Here is a 17,918-nt window from a genome sequence, read left to right on the forward strand (position 1 = left end):
TATTTAACATGATAAGAAACCTCTTACTTCTTTGCCATTGTCTTCCTTTATTGTGTAGCTTATAAAAATAAACCATTTGGGTTGCAGTTTTAGAACTTTATTAGTTATTACCAACATTAGTTATTAAATTATAAATTATCTTTATCAGGATAAAATTGCCTCATTTTGCTCCACTATAGTGGATAATATTATTAGAAGAGTAAAAGACCAATATTTTACACTATTTGACAAATTATTTGATTGCAAGTTATACGTTTTATTTTTGAAATGAGTTTTACGTTCTCTCAAATTCCTGTTTTTGTTTGACATTTAAGAAGTTTTGTTTGTTTCTTTTGGCACAAATCTAATTCCATACGTGTGCACGTCTGTCTGTCACTGTTTGATAAATGTTGTTAGGAGTTCACACGTACGTGCGGTCCAGATTCTGATGCTTCACAGCCGGAAGTTGATCTGCACCGTGCGCACCAGTCCGCGTACATGAACGTCTCGCGTAGTTGTTGTGTTCCATTTTCATCCAGTAGATGGTGCAATCGATCCAATGCGAGATACAGACATATAGGCTTTTGCATGACATGATTCATTTTAACCCCGGAGTGAGGGGACAGCCTTCCATTCCGACACACCCTTCCATTGCAAAACAGCCCCACTCCAAAACACCGCTGTTCCGACCCTCCCCTCAAAACACCGAATTTCCGAAATTGATTTTCAAGTTTACATTACTTCCTACATCAAACACTGCCGTCCGCTCACCGGCCGCACTCACACAACTCATTGCTTTTTGTTGCTAATAGGCCTATGTCACTATCTTCATTTATTATGTAGTATATTTTCGCTTGCAGCAAACACATTTAAACGTTTGTCTAATCTTTTTACACGCACTATCCGTGGTGCTGGAATCCCCACTTCCAGCCGCACTCGCACAACTCTGAAATAAACTGTGGCCCATTGGTGCGATCTGCCGCGGAATGACCCCTCTGCTCGTTCGTTTTAACATAACTTGTCTTTGTGGAAGGTTAACAATGTATGAGTGGATTGAGCACTGCTGCTCAACTTGTCTGTGAAAAAAAAGCAAAGGAGAAGACAATAGGCTACCTATGTATTTTTGATTCAATAAACATTACATGAAATTGATTGTGTATCCATCTCTTATAGCCATAGACGGATTATCATGACCACGGGTCTACACACGCAAACTGTGCGCACGCAAAGGCGCTGTAAGGCAAGGGCACAAATGCTGTTACATAATTAGATTGAATGTAATAATGTCCGAAAACGTAATAAACCTCAAACACCTACTAATAATACTGACCGTGCATGCAAAATCCAACTGCTGACCCTCCGCTCCGCTGTCACACAACGGATCTCCCGTCCGCGCTCCCTCTCTCTTGCCCGAAAAATAATTTCCATGAAGAAAACATGTATTGCTCATTTGTAAACACAACACTTATCAGTCTATAGGCAAGCTTTATCAGGGTTTATCAATTCAATTCATTTCAAATTTGCTTTATTGCATGAATGCCACAACAACAATATTGCTCCAAGCACCGAGAACCACGAAAAGAATACCTAGCACAGTAAATAATAATAATAATAATAATAATAATAATAATAATAATAATGATAACTTTGTACATTATCACAATTAAGTTATCAATCTGCGATGTAAACAAAATGCAAACATTACAGACTTCTAACCATTTTTCTAAAAGTGTCTGTATTTTAATTGAGAATAGTTTTTATATAAATTACACAAAAGGAAAAGAAAATGTGATTTGTTTTACCTATTTCAGCCATAAGCGGTCATATTGACCGCACATCATTTTGCGGGATTTCATACATTGTCTCTCTTGTGTCTAACTTTGTTAGCGGTCTCCAGCTGTGCGACTGCAACACAACATTATATGAAGAAGGACTAACTAACTAACACTAATAGCCTAATTGATTGTTATTTCTTCCACTTACAGAACTGTTTACGACTCGAAACAATGTTATTATATATGACGTTTCTGACCAAATGTCGCGGCTTCAAATGCATCAAATTCCCACATCCAGTTACGCAGGCAGCTGTCCAGGGTGTTGAACCAGGTGACAGACAAAGCTGCAATCTGCGTTCTGATTTTTGCTGGGCAGATCTGTACCCCTTGGTTTCTCATCCACTCTGTTGTGGGAGATCTCCCACAGAGCAAAAGAAATACACCACGAGCTGCCAGCTGTGTGAGCTGCTCGGCTCGAGCCCGGCTGAACTCTGGCTTGAGCCCACTTCACCCAGGCACGAGCCTGCAGCCCCGCTCCTGCTGACAACAGACCGGGGGAGAAAACAGACATTCCTTTGCTCAGAACCCATATCAGGCTGTGTCTGAATATGTCCGAAGATCGGTATAACACATTGGAGCAATTTTCATACAATTTCGGATATTTAGCATGATAAAGTAATTTCAATTCAACATAGCCATTTGTCCAGCTGAAGCATAATGAGCATTATGTCATTGATATGAAGTAGGCTTGTTTTGCGGTTAATCAGCCACATGATCCGTTTGAACCCACAAAGAAAAAAAGGATAAATGTGCAGCCTCCGTTCCCTTTCTGATTGAGTCCGTTCGGAGTGGGGGGGTTTCGGAATGGAGGGGTTTCCCCAATAGACTTTTCGGAATAGCGGGGTCTTTGAAAAAAAGGGAAACCCCGCCATTACGATGAATTGAAGTCTATGTTCGGAACAGCGGGGTTTCGGAAAGGCGGGGTGTAACCGTGGTGCTGGAATCCCCACTTCCAGCCGCACTCGCACAACTCTGAAATAAACTGTGGCCCATGGGTGCGATCTGCCGGGGAATGACCCCTCTGCTCGTTCATTTTAACATAACTTGTCTTTGTGGAAGGTTAACAATGTATGAGTGGATTGAGCAGTGCTGCTCAGTTTTTTGTTTTTTTTTGTTTGTTTGTTTTTTAAAGCAGAGAAGACGACATGCTGACCCACAACCCAGTCGCCCTGCAGCCTTTTTGGTTATTTTTTTACAGTGGGACTATTTTATTAGATAATAGGCTACCTATGTATTTTTGATTCTATAAAAACTACATGAAATTGATTGTGTATCCATCTTTTATAGCCATAGAGGGGATTATCATGACCAAGGGCCCCTGCCTACACACGCAAACTGTGCGCACGCAAAGGCTGTTACATTATTACATTGAATGTAATAATGTCCGCAAACGTAATAAAGCTGCTGACCCTCTGCTCCACTGTCACACAACGGATCCCTCTCTATTGTAATTGTTTGCCCGAAAAATAAATTCCATGAAGAAAACATCGCCTGATATTTAAATTTAAATTCCCATTGACAATACAAATCTCAGGAAATCTGGATGTATTGCTCATTTGTACACACAACACTTATCAGTCTACAGGCAAGAATCAAGAATCTAAAGGTTTATTAATTCAATAAATTTCAAATTTGCTTTATTGCCATGAATGCCACAACAATATTGCTAAAGCAATAAAGAACTAACGAAAAGCATACCTAGCACAGTACGTTACACTTACTGTGTGTGTTTATGTAAAATAATAATAATAATAATAATAATAATAATAATAATGATGATGATGATGATGATGATGATGATGATGATGATGATGATGATGATGATGATGATGATGATGATGATAATAATAATAATAATAATAATAATAAAAAAATAATAATAATAATAACTTTGAACATTATCACAATTAAGTTATTAATCTGTGATGTAAATAACAAAATGCAAACATTACAGACTTCTAACCATTTTTCTAAAAGTCTCTGTATTTTAATTGAGAATATTTTTAATATAAATTACAGAAAAGGAATAGAAAATATGATTTGTTTTACCTATTTCGGCCATAAGCGGTCATATTGACCGCACTTCATTTCGCGGGATTTCATTCATTGTCTCTCTTGTCTCTGACTTGGCTCTCATCTACGCTGACGTATATGACGTGTGTTTCAATAACCAAGAAAGTGCTTGGAGACCATAAAGGGCATTTAAAACAATATTTATTCACAGAAATTATAGAATGGGGTCTGGGGGGAAGGGGTCCGTTATTGTGGTGACTTGGTAACACCGATTCTCCACGACCACCGCTGTCTTCCACTTGCACACTGTCCTCTGCCGGGCGCAGACTCGGGAGCTGTGGGGGAAACGAGATGGCAGTCACTGCACTTTTAAACCCAATACATGCACACCACTTCATTTACGTCCTAAGATCGTTGCTCACACGATGGGGCAGAGTATCAGCTGTTCACCGTCACCTCGGGCCAACATCACTCTCGTCATTGACACCACTGCTGTCACACCATCCTTGGGCGCCGGCCTCTTACGCTGTCATGTGGGGAGGGGGGGGGAGGACTTCAGTCACTTTACTTTTACACACATTCGCAATAACTTTCCACGACCAGGGATCACTACTCGCACAATGGAGGCAGAGTAGGGATGTAGTATCGGTAATACCACGATATCGTGATAACAAAAGTGTCTCAATATTATTGTGAACATGTATGGTATGAAATCATGGCAAATACTGTAGATTTTGATGTCATTACATCCCTAGGGCAGAGTATAAACTCACATTTCAATTAGTCCGACAGTCAATGCCCGTCTGCTGGCGACAGCTGTCGTTCTCTTTCTCCTGCTCCTTTCCCCGTGGATCTCACACTCCTCTTCCTCTGTCTGCTCGCTGCAGGTGTAACTGGGTCGGTCTGCAGGCCCCGACCACTCTGCTGTGTTCGGGTGTAGAATCAGACACTGGCAACTCTTGTCAAACCCTGGTTTAGCCCTGTATCAACAATACACCTGACATGAAAAAGGACAAGCTTAGTGTAGGTATATAAAATGGTGAAAACCAGACACAACGTTACAGGCAACACTATTTTTTTAAGCTCTCAAAACTCAGTTCTACAGGTGCTTTTCACCAGTGTGACATGTGTCTGAGTGGATCTGTTGTTAAACAATAATGTTAAAAGTTCACAATCATGATTTGGGTTCAAAGATCACATAGACACTGCTTACCTGATTCAGAATTGATGCGCAGTCTGATAGCTAGTCTTCCCACAATGTCATGATCCCCCGGTGGGTTTAACTGGTGACTGTGTTATCTGGTGGCCTTCTCTCATTGTAAGACATGTTACGAATGTGTTGTGGAGATTTATTCTAAGGACTGTATGGTAAACTGGACTGAATCACTTATGGCCGCTGGGTTAGAATTAGTTCCTTTTAGTCCTTTTAATTTTAGTTCCTTTTAGTTTCTCAATTGCTGATAAGGAATGGTTGATGGTGTGAGTGTGACAGATGAGTATGTGTGTGTGGAAGGTATATGAAAGTTGTGTGGTTCTGTACAGAGAATAAAAAGCAGTTATCAGAACAGCAGGTACATGGTTAACTATACAGTTAACTATACAACAACCAATAGAAATAAGAATGAATCATTCAGCTTAATTCACAACAGCCAGTATACAACAATAATACAAGCACATGTAGGAGAGTTCTTACTATTAGCAACTAATAAGCATTAACGAGCTAAATGATTAGCAGCACTAACAATATAAATTTTCCATCTGCTGCATCAACCCACTCTGCGGAGGCTCTTTTCGACAGCAGGGGGCGCAGTTCTGGTGCTTAATACCTTATTATCTTGTCTAAGGCACAGAATGAGTTTTATGAACCCTGTTAAAAGGTTGAGTCTTGAGTTTTTTGCCCAAAATAAACGCTAGACTTTTAAAAATGAAACCCGTCTTAATCATCACCTGGCTTCTAGTCCTGTGTGGTGGTTGCTGTGTGTAGCCCTCCCGTTAGCCCCACTAGCTGTTTCTGATGCTGCTGAGTGCTAGGCATGGATCTATTATATCAATACATCCATGGTGCTAGCACGTCTCTCTCTCTCTCAGCAGCAGCAGTCAGGACGGCAAAGAAAAAGAAATATAGCCTGAGTGAAGCGCTGGAGCCGCGGGCCGATTCCCGTCACTGACAACTAAAGCTTAGACTGGAGACTGTTGTGGTGGTGAGCTAACTCGATGCTAACTTTGGCTAGCGGTAGCGGTTAGCATCCGCCGCTAACACCGTCTTCCCAGCTGACCACAACGGCAACATAACACCGGAGGCTCCCGGTGTTGGTGACAGAGGCACCAGCGCTTCTCTCGGACTGTATTTCCTTACTTTTGTGGTCCTGGTAACTGCTGCTGTCAGGGGCAGGAGGCTAACGTCACACAGTTGAGCCCGAGAGGAGGGGCCCAGTTTCAATGTTTTGCTTACAAACTGTAACAAGCAATACTCCAGACTCTACTTTTAAACTTACACAACACAAATGACCTATGTATTTATACGTAAATATTAACCATTTCCCAGTCACCTTTCTTCTTCTTCTTCTTCTTCTTCTTCTTCTTCTTCTTCTTCTTCTTCTTCTTCTTCTTCTTCTTCTTCTTCTTCTTCTTCTTTTGAATTTCCGGCAGGCAAAGTAGGGCTCACTGCTGCCTCCCCTGTTTGATTAAAATGAAAAGGCCAACTACGTGAGGCGTTCATGTACGCGGATTGGTGTGCGCGCTGCAGATCAACTTTCGGTTGCCTAGCATCAGAATTGGCGACCGCACATACGTGTGAACGCCTAACAACATTTGTCAAACAGTGACAGACAGACGTGCACACGCTGCTTCATACGTACGCAGCTTTTTGTTACGCGTGAAATACAATCTGCACGTAACAACGCACGCACGCAAGCATAATAAAATAATCATGCGTGCGTGCATGCGTTGCTGCGTGTCTCTCTGGTTGTTTTGACATCGATTTAACGCCATAGCGTGTATGTGTGCGCGCGTGTGTTTGTGTGAGTGTGTGTGTGTGTGTGTGTGTGCGTGCGTGCATGAGAGATGAAAACTTGCATGCAACGGTGTGATCCTCCCCTCTCACTGAATTTACAAAGTGCAGAAACAAGTGATATAGAGACTGAGACACCATTCAACCTATTACAAGATTCTGTACTATCAACATGATTTTGAACCTGTTATTTTGAAGTCAAAAAGTTACATAATGCTGCTTTAACAATCTAGTTAAAAGTGGCTCGAACCCATGGTTCGATACAAACCTCTTTTTTTTTTTTTTTTTTTTTTTTTTAATCAAGTTAAATAAATAGCCAAAGCTATAGAATTACAAATACTGTTGGAAAGTCAGTCAATGTTTGTTGTCATGGGAACGTCTGAACTGCTGATCTTCCACTCTGTCACAGCCTCTTTAAGTATCCCCGATAAACGGTCGCTTGTATAGCTCTCAAACACTGCATGTGTTTGGAGGACGGGGTTTGCAATTTGCCAATTGTTATGAACATAGTGTGCTGTTAAGGTTAAGTTGCTGTCTGTGGCACAGGGCGTCCATCCATCTGTGGCGTCAGCACTGCTCAATTCTTCTTCTATTTTCAATTTGGTTTAATTGAAAAGGGTTGGGAGCACATTTTTTGAGGTCATAAGGGGGCTCGAGCACACTAAGTAAAAACTTTAGCCCCTCGTTTTCCACCACCGAAAAGGGGCGCATGTCCAGAGCCATGAATATTGCAGTTGCCCTTGTAATCTTTTGAGCCCGGTCCGAATTGGCTGGCAATTTAACTTGCAATAAATTAGGTAGAGTAGACTGTTGTTGTTGTTGTTGTTGTTGATGTTGGAGTATTCTTTGCTCCACTTAAACTGATGTCGGGAGGGTGCCTTAAGATATGCATTTGCATATTGGATGTGTTGCCTGTCACTTGAGGAAGCTTCTTAAAACACTTATGGCAAATGGTTTGGGTTTTTTGCCGGGTAGCCGAAAGTGTTACCACACTGCTGCCCTAAATGAACTCGGAGGGTCTGCAATATCAGGGTTACCGGCATTAGCCAACTTCTTCACCCACGTTGTTGAACTAGCCTAGCAGCTGCTCGCAAAAAGTGTAGCGTCTCATGATTGGAGGGTAGTCACATGACACGCTGTTGGGGACGCTTACAGGTAAAATTGATTAATATCTTCAACTAATTTTGTGGTTTAGGTCTACATATTATTATAATGTTGAATCCAAATTATAATCTTAATAATAGTCATTTAAAAAGTTTGGTAGCGCTGATAGCTCATAGGGCTGGAAGTTGTGTCGCGATTCTGCCTTCTCACACCGCGAGGCAGGTTCGTGGATCTGAGAGTCGCAATTTCATTTTCGATACGTGTATCGTTACAGCCCTATTATTCACATATATGTAGTCTAGTAACATCAAATCATATTCACGCAGATATACAGCATGGATATTTTAGACTTATCAGTGTTACTCTGCTGATAACATTATCATTCATTATAGTTCTTTGTTGACCAAGGCGTTCTGTGGCACAGAGGCACAACGAATATCATGCTGTGTTTACTCTGCTCTCTCTGTAGCTGTTGAGGGCTGTCCTGGAAATCTTACTAAGATGAAGAAGAAGCTCTCGGGGGGACCAGCAATGATGTCTGACCCGCCTCCTCAGCTAAGGTGTTCGTCAATAGAAACTGATTCTCGTAAGTAGACACATGCCACAGGTGCCACTATGAACAGCATGTCAGGGCAGATATTACTTTGTTCACAGTTTACTCTGTATAACTGAACTGTTCGATCTGATCTTATTAAATTCCCCAACAGAGCAGCGGACGTATGGTGACAATTCAAAATCATCTCAAAAATATAAAATGTAAAAATTTGTTTAAGTTTTATATCAACAAAGTCAGACTTAAACATTATTCTTTTTTAGGACCCTGTGAATTGGTTTCATTTACTCTATACACAGGTCATATATAGTATAAATATGTGATGGCTAACTATTGATATGTAGCTGTTGTATGTTGTACGTGAAGATATTCATCACGTATATCTTTCATCATGTAAAATAGAAAGGCCTGTACAAGGTTTAGTTCAGTCGCTCAGGCACAAAGCTTCTGATGCTCAGTTTGCTTCTGTCCAGTAACTTCAGTAAGTTTTATATCCTGATAAAACATCCGTTACTTCAGTGCCAAAGACCAGTGATGAAGCACTAATGGTGCAAAGTGTGGCCACTGGTTTTCTTTTGTAGAGTGCTAGATTTGATGTTTGGTCTATAAGCTGTCACTGTGAAGCATGTAAACAGGGCACAATATTAAATCACAACATACTTAACATGCATCTGAACAGAAATAATTGAGATCGATTACCCTCCATGAAATCAGAAGCTGTAAGTTGTGGTGCTGAAGCACTACAGGAGTTTGGGTGTGTGGTACGGAAGCAAAGAATGGCCATGCTTGCAATTTTTCCTTTTTTTAAAATGCTTTTGCTTTTTTAAACTACTTGATCCCTGTTATACACTCTTACCGTGCTTGATTTCAAATGAGCGTCATGCTGTGGAGGTCAATATGATCTCTAGGATTGACTATCATGTGGCTCAGTACATCCTCACAGAGCTACAAACATGACTGTACACTTTTGCCTCCATCTGGCTCTTTATTTTTTAAATATCAAAATCAAGTCTAATAAAACTATGTTTGTTATAAGTACTAATAATAAATACTATAATCCTGAACTAAATAAGATAACCAACTTGAACGTTTGACGTTTTCTAATTTTCTTAATAATCAATAAAGGTGACGACAGCCAGATTCTGCATCAGAGGCAATGATATGTTGTGAAGATACAAAAAAACTAACCTGGACTAACACTGACTGACTAAAATGCATGTTAAAAATATTTTAATATTTTTGACTGTAGTTTATCTACACATCAGTATCAAACAAGCAAAGACTCAAAAAAGATTTCTGGAAATGCCTACCACTATAAAAATTTATCTTTGCTTTGATTTTCCCCTTCAGAAAGCTGCTCACTTCAAACAGCCTCCCAGAGACCCTTTGCTGCAGCTGGTCTCCCTCCAGAAGGCGTCTGGCTGCTGGGAGTTGGATCCAGCTCTGGCTGCTGCACTGGGAAAGACCAGCGAGGAGGTGGAGAACACAAAGCCTGCATCGGTGAGTCAACCATGATGACACAAATTAAGAACTGGACTTATTTTTAAACACATTGAATGACATGGTTTATATTACAGAACATAGGATATGGTATTGTATTTGCTTTATCAATCGAAAGTATTGAAGTGTCTTATTTTATTGTTGTTATGTTGTTGGGAAGTCAGAATGATCAAAACCATCCAGCAGCATTTTCTCTCTGTGTCGTCTCGTCTTTGTTCTCTTTGATTTCTTTCTCTCGTCGTGACTGTTCCACATTTATTTCTTTAACTTGGTGCGTTAGGTGAACCAGGAAGTGTGGGCCACCATTCTGGCTCTGATCTGGCTTCGTGGCTTCAAGATGGATGCTCAGGAAGAGTGGGAGCTTCTGGCTATGAAGGCTGCTTCATGGCTCCGTGCTCAGAATGGTAACAACCATAACGATAAGATGCTGATCTGTAGTTTTTAACAGTGTAAGCTGGTTATAATCTGCTGTTTGCCCACATTCAGTCTTCCTCAGCTCATTACCTGTTTTTTGTGTTTTTTATTTCAGCACCATGTGTGACAGAGTGTGTGGAAGCTGGAAATGCTCTGTTGGGTTGCAACGTGCAGAAAGACGCCCTGGGGCTCTGAGGTGTTCATTTAACGGGCTTCTACTTCAGGATTGATACACAGAAGATTAACTGCATCCTCCAAACTTTACTTCATCATTCTTCATTGCACCTTACTATCTACCTTGTCATGATTAAATCCTGTTCCTATGTTTTCTGTTTTCGTTTGGTGTGCCCCCTCATTTTTATGATCATTGGTCTTTTGAATTTTTATCTGGTTTGGTTTTACCGTTGTAAAATGTTTCAGAAAAGTGTAAAAAGTAAATACTTAACAGAGTAAGTTACAAAAACTTAATATCCAAAATGTTTTTCCATTAAACTTTGAGCTTCGAAGAAAATGAGCATTAATGACTTAATCTGATAATTCACACCTGCTCTATTCAGTGCGTAGTACAAACTGTGTGACACCAAGTACACATGCCATTAAACAACACTGAATGGCAAAAGATGTGTTGAAAATCAAACCCTGAACTATGAGCTCTTATTTCAGGCCACATTTTCTTTAGCTGATGAGCTACCTGTGGCAGATCTTCTTTTAAACACCAGTTTTTTTTTATTTTTAAAGTGTTACTGGAAACCACAGAACAACCATACAGACATGCAAATAAAAACAAAAACAAAACAATATTGGCAGTGCCACACAACAACAAAGAGGTTACAGTAATCATCTCACAGGTTGTCGTGTACCAACACATGTCATTAAGACACAGTAAGTCTATTAAACCATTGACCATCCATCTGAACTTTTCAATCAAATCAATGACAGATTGTCAGATTTTCTAAAATAGGTGCTTTGACATAGTGAATTTGAATTTCTCTAGATGTAGTATATTTCTTAATTATTTTAGCCACATGTCAAATATTGGGGGATTCTGAGATTTCCTCAATTGTAGTGGTAATTTTCTTTCTTTTTAAGTGTAGATGGATAGATGACCTGGACTTCATGCCTTTTCATCAACCTACCTGGTTCAACCACCCCAAAAAGTGCAGGCAGACGGGCAAGGGAGACCTGCTTGTTAAAATCGTCTGTCGCACATCAAAATGTCCAAGAAAACCTGAATCCACTGTACATGTCTGTACAATGAAAATAAATCAAATCAAATTATCTTTTGTGTTGCTCTTTCACAAGTAAAAAATATGGTATCCAACAATCGCATGATCTCAAAACCATATAACCCTGTTGAAGCTTATAAAAGTATCCTTGATTGTCTTTAACATTTCTGCTCCGATCAGAATCAACTTTAATTGGAGCTTTTTCAGTTCAGTCAACAATGATGATCTTGTTCTACATTTCAGAAAGTTGAATGGCTGCGTTCAATAAATTGAAAAACACGTGTGGTATTGTGCTAGAAAGTTTTCAGACTCAGTCCGTCATACTCAGAGCACTGCTATGTGTGTGTGTGTGTGTATATATATATACAATACTCACAATAAGTCAGGGATATTGTGAGAGACTCAGTGGATTTCATACATACGGTGTTTGTTTCACTTCAGAGAGTTTTGGGATAGGGAGGCAATTGTATTGGGGTGATAGACACACCTCATTTTGTGTTTTCCACGTAATGGTCTCACTGTGTACAGTGTGTGCCTTACATATTGGGGCCAATACCAAAGAACTAAAAGACAACCCTTTTCAATGTGGCATCAATTTCAACATTCTGTGGGTATAAAAAGCTGGTATTGTCAGTAAGTCATTCCAAGTTCATCATTCAAACAGCCATGAACGCACAACGTCACTTAACGGACGAGCAGCGCCACCTGGCCATAGCGCGCCTTCGGGTCGGTGGCAGGCAATCAGATGTTGCTCGTGAACTTGGTGTGTCTCAAAGTGTCATCAGCAGACTTGCATCAAGACACAGAACTACTGGCAGAGTTCGTGACAGACCCAGGAGTGGAGCCCCAAGAGTGACAGACCGCAACGATGACCAGTACCTAAGGACCTATGCACTCAGACATCGTTATGCAGCTCCCACACAGCTGCATGCCCAGTTGCGAGATGTGAGGGGTACTAGGGTTTCCAGACAAACCATTCGAAACCGACTCCACCGCTTTGGCTTGAATGCCAGCCGACCGTTGAAGGTGACTCCACTCACACCAAGACACCGCCGTGAACGTTTGCAATGGGCACAAGACCACATGACCCGGACAATGCAGCAGTAGTCTACTGTCCTGTTCACTGATGAGTGTCGGGTCACCTTGCACAGAAATGATGGTCGTCAGCGTTGCTGGAGAAGGCGAGGTGAGCGATACGCCGAGGTCAACATGGTCCCCAGGGTTCCCTTTGGTGGAGGAGGTGCAACAGTCTGGGCAGGCATCACCAGTCAGCGCAAAACAGATTTGGTTATTGTAGATGGCTCAGTCACTGCACGTTCTTACCTCAGAGACATCATAGAACCCATCATCATCCCTCAATTCCGCCAGCACACCCCCAACTTTCTGTTCATGGATAATGCTCCACCACATCGTGCCAGAATTGTCACAGCTCGACTTCAGGAAGTCGGAGTGCCTCATATGGTATGGCCAGCAATGTCCCCTGACCTGAACCCCATAGAGCACGTCTGGGACCAGCTGAAGCAGAGACTGGATGATCGTACCCCACCCCCACCTGGCAGAACTGCGTGTAGCACTTGTGGAGGAGTGGAACGCATTGCCTCAGAACAACATCATGAGGCTAGTGAGGAGCATGAGACGTTGCTGTCAAGCTGTCATTGCGGCAAATGGTGGAAACACCCGCTACTGACATTGTCAATTTTTGTTATTTGGGGCTATCCTTGTTACTGTCTAAATTTTGGGGGTAATAAATATTAAACTAATGAAAATGGTGTTTCTTCTCATTCATTATTAGTAATATCAAAGGGAACTTTTACTTATTTCATTAAAATTCAGACCAAATAGGAAAAGCACTCATGTAAATAACAATATCCCTAACTTATTGTGAGTAGTGTATATATATATATATATATATATGAATTCTCAGTGATATTATTCAGCTGCATCTTATCACTTCTTATATTATATCCAGGTTTTGCTGCACTTCAGAAGGTTTCAGACATTTGTTTCTTCTAACATAAAGCTATTGGGACAGGACTCAAATTTAAATTCAAGCTCCACCCTCTCTCTCTTCTGGAAGGACTCTGAGTCCACCAGGTAGGCGTGACTTTCACTTTTATGTCACTTTCCAGCTCTATAAGTTCTCTCTGTTTGTAAACCAACAAGTTGTGTCTTCACACGTCGACAGGAGGGACCTGCAGTTAAAGGGACTGTCACAGACTCACAAACATCTTTACTCGGAGGTAGGCTTTCTTGTGGTCATTGTAGAGTTATAACTGTACGTTTTATAACAGTTTTAATGACATTCATATGTCAGTATTCAGAACAGATGAGAATAATTTGATTGCTGTAGAATGTTCAGAATGCACAGTAACTCACATTAACATCATCGCTACAGCACAAAGTCCTCTATTGTCTTCATGAATTGTTGCACAGGTACAAAGATGAACGGCTGTGGTCTCCTCAGTGCTCAGAAGAAACCAGGTAAAGCATAAATGTCAACTGTAAAGGCTTTAAAGCTTGTATTGGCTGTAATAGCACATAATCGTATCACACCAAATTCAGAGGCATGTTTAACTATCAGTTTGGTTATCAGGTAAACCTCTAGTGTGGCTATAATTCAACAGTTGAGTACAGAAGACTCCTTTAAGCAGCATCCTCAACCATTTGAAAAATACAAAAGCTCTCACACAGCTCATGTGGTTTCCTTCTGTTTCTGGGTCAGTTCCTCTGAAGAGTGTGGAGGTGGAGCTGCAGGTGAGGGACCATGTGGCTACAGTGGTCTCCACCCTGAACTATGAGAACAAGGAGGACAAACCACTAGAGGCTGTGTTTGTCTTCCCTCTGCCTGGAGATGCTGCTGTCTGTCACTTCAGTGCTACGATCGGACAGACGCAGATTGTAGCTGAGGTGAAGAAGAAAAAGCAGGTGAGCACAGTAACGACTTTCTCACTACAGTGGAGCTGAAAAACACAGTAAACACAGTGAAAGTGACCCACATGTGTCGTCTGTACTCCAGGCTCGTGAGGAGTACGATGATGCTTTGAGCTCCGGTCAGCAGGCCTTCCTATTGGAGGAGAGTGATCAGAGTCCAGATATCTTCTCTCTGAGTGTGGGCAGTCTGCCTCCAGGAGAGAGCGCCTCCATCAGGCTGGAGTACGTCACTGAGCTGGCTGTGCAGGCTGATGACGGGCTGAGGTTTTGTCTGCCTGCTGTGCTCAACCCTCGCTACCAACCTCAGGGTAGGAAACCACCAGACAACACTGTCAGCTTCAGCTCAGTGCACACCACAACTGTTCATACAAAGGTTTTGCTGCAACTTGCTAACTAACAGTGACTTGCTGGTGTACACCATTGCACCGGTGAGAATAACACATTCTTTGTTTCTCATACTGGGACAAGTACTGAGGTGTGAAAAAACCATGAAACCATACATACACACTACTTTTGTTTGTAGCAATTTCACTGAAACTGAATGTGATTGTGATTTTGGGCTATATCAATACATTTTATTTGATTTGAGGATTAAAGAGATATCGTACATGGACATTGTTTGGTCCGGCTGTGTCTCAGACCTGAGAAAGGATAATAAATCGCTTACCCATGAGATCATGGCAGAGGGTTCACATATGAGCCTGGCTTCAGTCTGCAGAGCGCTGAAGCCACACACTTACTTCTGCACAGATGCTGTTTATGTAAAATAAGTTAATATTTGACGTGCTGTGTTCCAAATTAAACTATATTTGACACTGCGCCTAATTAGGTGCTCAGCAACACACCTGCCAAGTGTCAAGTGTACAGCAAAAATGGTTATTTAGATGTGAAAGTAACATCCAGACAAGCACGAACATAATACAGACACAGACAGAGATTTCCTGCTATATAGTTAGATATTTACAGGGTTATGAGATACTTTCAGTCATTTTAAATCTGTCTCATGTCATGTACAGGCAGTGTAGGTGCCAGTGTTCAGGTGACCTCTGTTCCAGCCTCTCTGGTGCCCTACAGTCTGTCTTTCTCTGCCCGAGTGTCCTCTCCTCGTCCAGTCTCTAAAGTAGAGTCCAACTGTTCCCTGGACCCTCTCCAGTACCTCATCACAGAGCAAACCCAGGCCACGGTAGGTGGAGTGCTAATGTGTCTGCTGTGTGTGATTGTTCCTCAGCACTGACAACAACCTACATCACTTTCTTTATAATGATGAGTGTTGTGTGAACTGCAGGTCAAGCTGGCTGCAGGACACAAGTTTGACAGAGACGTTGAGGTGCTGATTTATTACAAAGATGCCCACCAGCCCACTGCTGTGGTGGAGGCAGGACAGGCCTCTGCCAAGCCTGGTGAGTTAGTGAATGAGTCCAGTTGTTGCTTTACATTTAAAAGGTCATTATCCTCCAACTGATGAGTTTGTTGTAATAACTGGTAAAAGCCAAATGTGTGGTCATGTTCCTGTCTCTCCTCTGTGTCTCAGGCTCTCTGATGGGTGATCCAGTAGTGATGCTGAGCCTGTACCCTGAGTTCCCCCAGGATGTCATGTCTTCACTGGCCTCCTGTGGAGAGTTTGTGTTCTTATTGGATCGATCTGGAAGTATGGATTGTCCAATGAACTACAGCAAGAGAGACCAGACTCGCATTGGCAGTGCCAGGGTATTCATTATGTGTTGTTTCTGTCATGAGATCATTCATAGTGTCCCTCTCACTCAGTGGCCTTCAGTATCTTTCCTCTCTTCCCTTAAGGATACTCTGCTGCTCCTGTTGAAGAGCTTACCAATGGGCTGCTATTTCAACATCTACAGTTTTGGTTCAGGATATGAACACATCTTCCCGTAAGTCACGCCCTCATGTCACTCAATCCAACAAATTCAGTCCTGTGTTTGGTATTAATGATCAAAAAGTATGTGTACATTTTTTCATGAGTTTGTGTGTTTATGTGATGGCAGTACAAGTGTGGAGTACAGTCAGAAGACCATGGAAGAAGCTCTGAAGACAGTTGAAAGGATGGGTGCTGATCTGGGGGGAACAGAGATCCTGAAGCCCCTCCAACATATTTACAGCCAGCCCCCCATTACTAATCAACCAAGACAAGTAATATACACACACACACACACACACACACACACACACACACACACACACACACACACACACACAAATACACACACACGAACACACACACACTGCACGTTTCCGTGTGTGATGTCATGTGACTAGTTGTGATATGTATACTCTCCTTAAGGTATTTGTCTTCACTGATGGAGAGGTGGGGAACACCAAAGAAATTATCAATCTGGTGAAGAAGAATTCAGGCTCCCACAGGTGAAACCACAAGAACACAAAACAACAAACACCCACACAGTTCCCAGAATGTGTCTCACCAACATCAGACTAATCTACTGTATTGTAGGTGTTTCTCTTTTGGGATTGGGGAAGGGGCCAGCTCTGCTCTTATCAACGGGTTGGCCAAGGAAGGAGGAGGTCACGCTCAGTTCATCACAGGGGCTGACAGGTTGCAACCCAAAGTAAGACATAGTTCGTATTAAAAATACATTTGAAATAAGAAATGCAATAACACATTTGTATTCTGACAGAAGTGGTGCTTCCAGTAAGTTAAATCTTTCAGTGTCTTTCTCGTCTTTTTGCAAACTGTTTTTCACTCATCAGGTGATGCAGTCGCTGAGATTTGCTCTGCAGCCAGCTGTGGTGGACATATCAGTCACGTGGGAGTTGCCAAAGGGAGTCTCTGTCACTGTCCTCTCTCCACCAATCACAGCACTTTTCCAGGGTCAAAGGTCACTGGTTTATGCCCAGCTCAGTGGACAGGTAGGAGCAGCACCATCTCAAAATGAAAAACCTCCCTGTTTGGATTTTTTTAAGTATTAAGCTATATAAAATAAATGTTCAAATATAATGTTTTTCCCATCAGGTATGTGATCACAGTAATATGTTTACTAACACTGTAATGATTTCTGTCAGAGTTCAGAGGCAGCAGAGGGCTGTGTGACGGTGAAGTACAGCCTGGCAGGTCATCCCTCTCAGAACCAGCTCCACTTCAGTCTCACACCTGCACAGGACACTGGGTAAAACACAACATAACTGCACCGTTATTCATTGAGTCCTGATTTTACAAATGCTGAATTTAGTTTAATTATTTACATGAAGTAAAAGGAAACCGACAAGGTGAGTAACATGTAGCTATTTGTAAAAAGAATATTGCACTGATACATGGCAAGTGTCAGCTCAGTGGCTGACACACATAATTACTTAATGCAAGATGAGACCAGACCTTGAACTGT

At 41.7% G+C, this 17,918-nt stretch overlaps 1 protein-coding gene across 4 annotated transcripts in view; it reads left to right on the top strand.

Annotated features, from left to right (window-relative positions):
* LOC115566844 (von Willebrand factor A domain-containing protein 5A-like) overlaps positions 1-17,918 on the top strand; it is a 55,749-nt gene that overhangs the window by 11,000 nt on the left and 26,831 nt on the right. For 2 of the 4 annotated variants that reach the window (XM_030392887.1, XM_030392892.1), the window contains exons 16-19: positions 8,411-8,527; positions 9,845-9,994; positions 10,275-10,398; positions 10,524-10,742. In XM_030392887.1, coding sequence (XP_030248747.1) covers positions 8,411-8,527; positions 9,845-9,994; positions 10,275-10,398; positions 10,524-10,638 — 506 coding nt within the window. In that variant the 3' untranslated portion in view covers positions 10,639-10,742. Of the gene's footprint in view, positions 1-8,410; positions 8,528-9,844; positions 9,995-10,274; positions 10,399-10,523; positions 10,743-14,067; positions 14,116-14,356; positions 14,560-14,650; positions 14,874-15,581; positions 15,749-15,850; positions 15,966-16,096; positions 16,273-16,362; positions 16,452-16,565; positions 16,711-16,861; positions 16,942-17,029; positions 17,145-17,286; positions 17,446-17,598; positions 17,703-17,918 lie in introns of those variants that run through there. The other 2 variants (XM_030392879.1, XM_030392901.1) reach the window with 2 other exon arrangements.

The sequence above is a fragment of the Sparus aurata genome, chromosome 2 (genome assembly GCF_900880675.1).
Source record: "Sparus aurata chromosome 2, fSpaAur1.1, whole genome shotgun sequence".
In the NCBI taxonomy this organism is placed as follows: domain Eukaryota; kingdom Metazoa; phylum Chordata; class Actinopteri; order Spariformes; family Sparidae; genus Sparus; species Sparus aurata.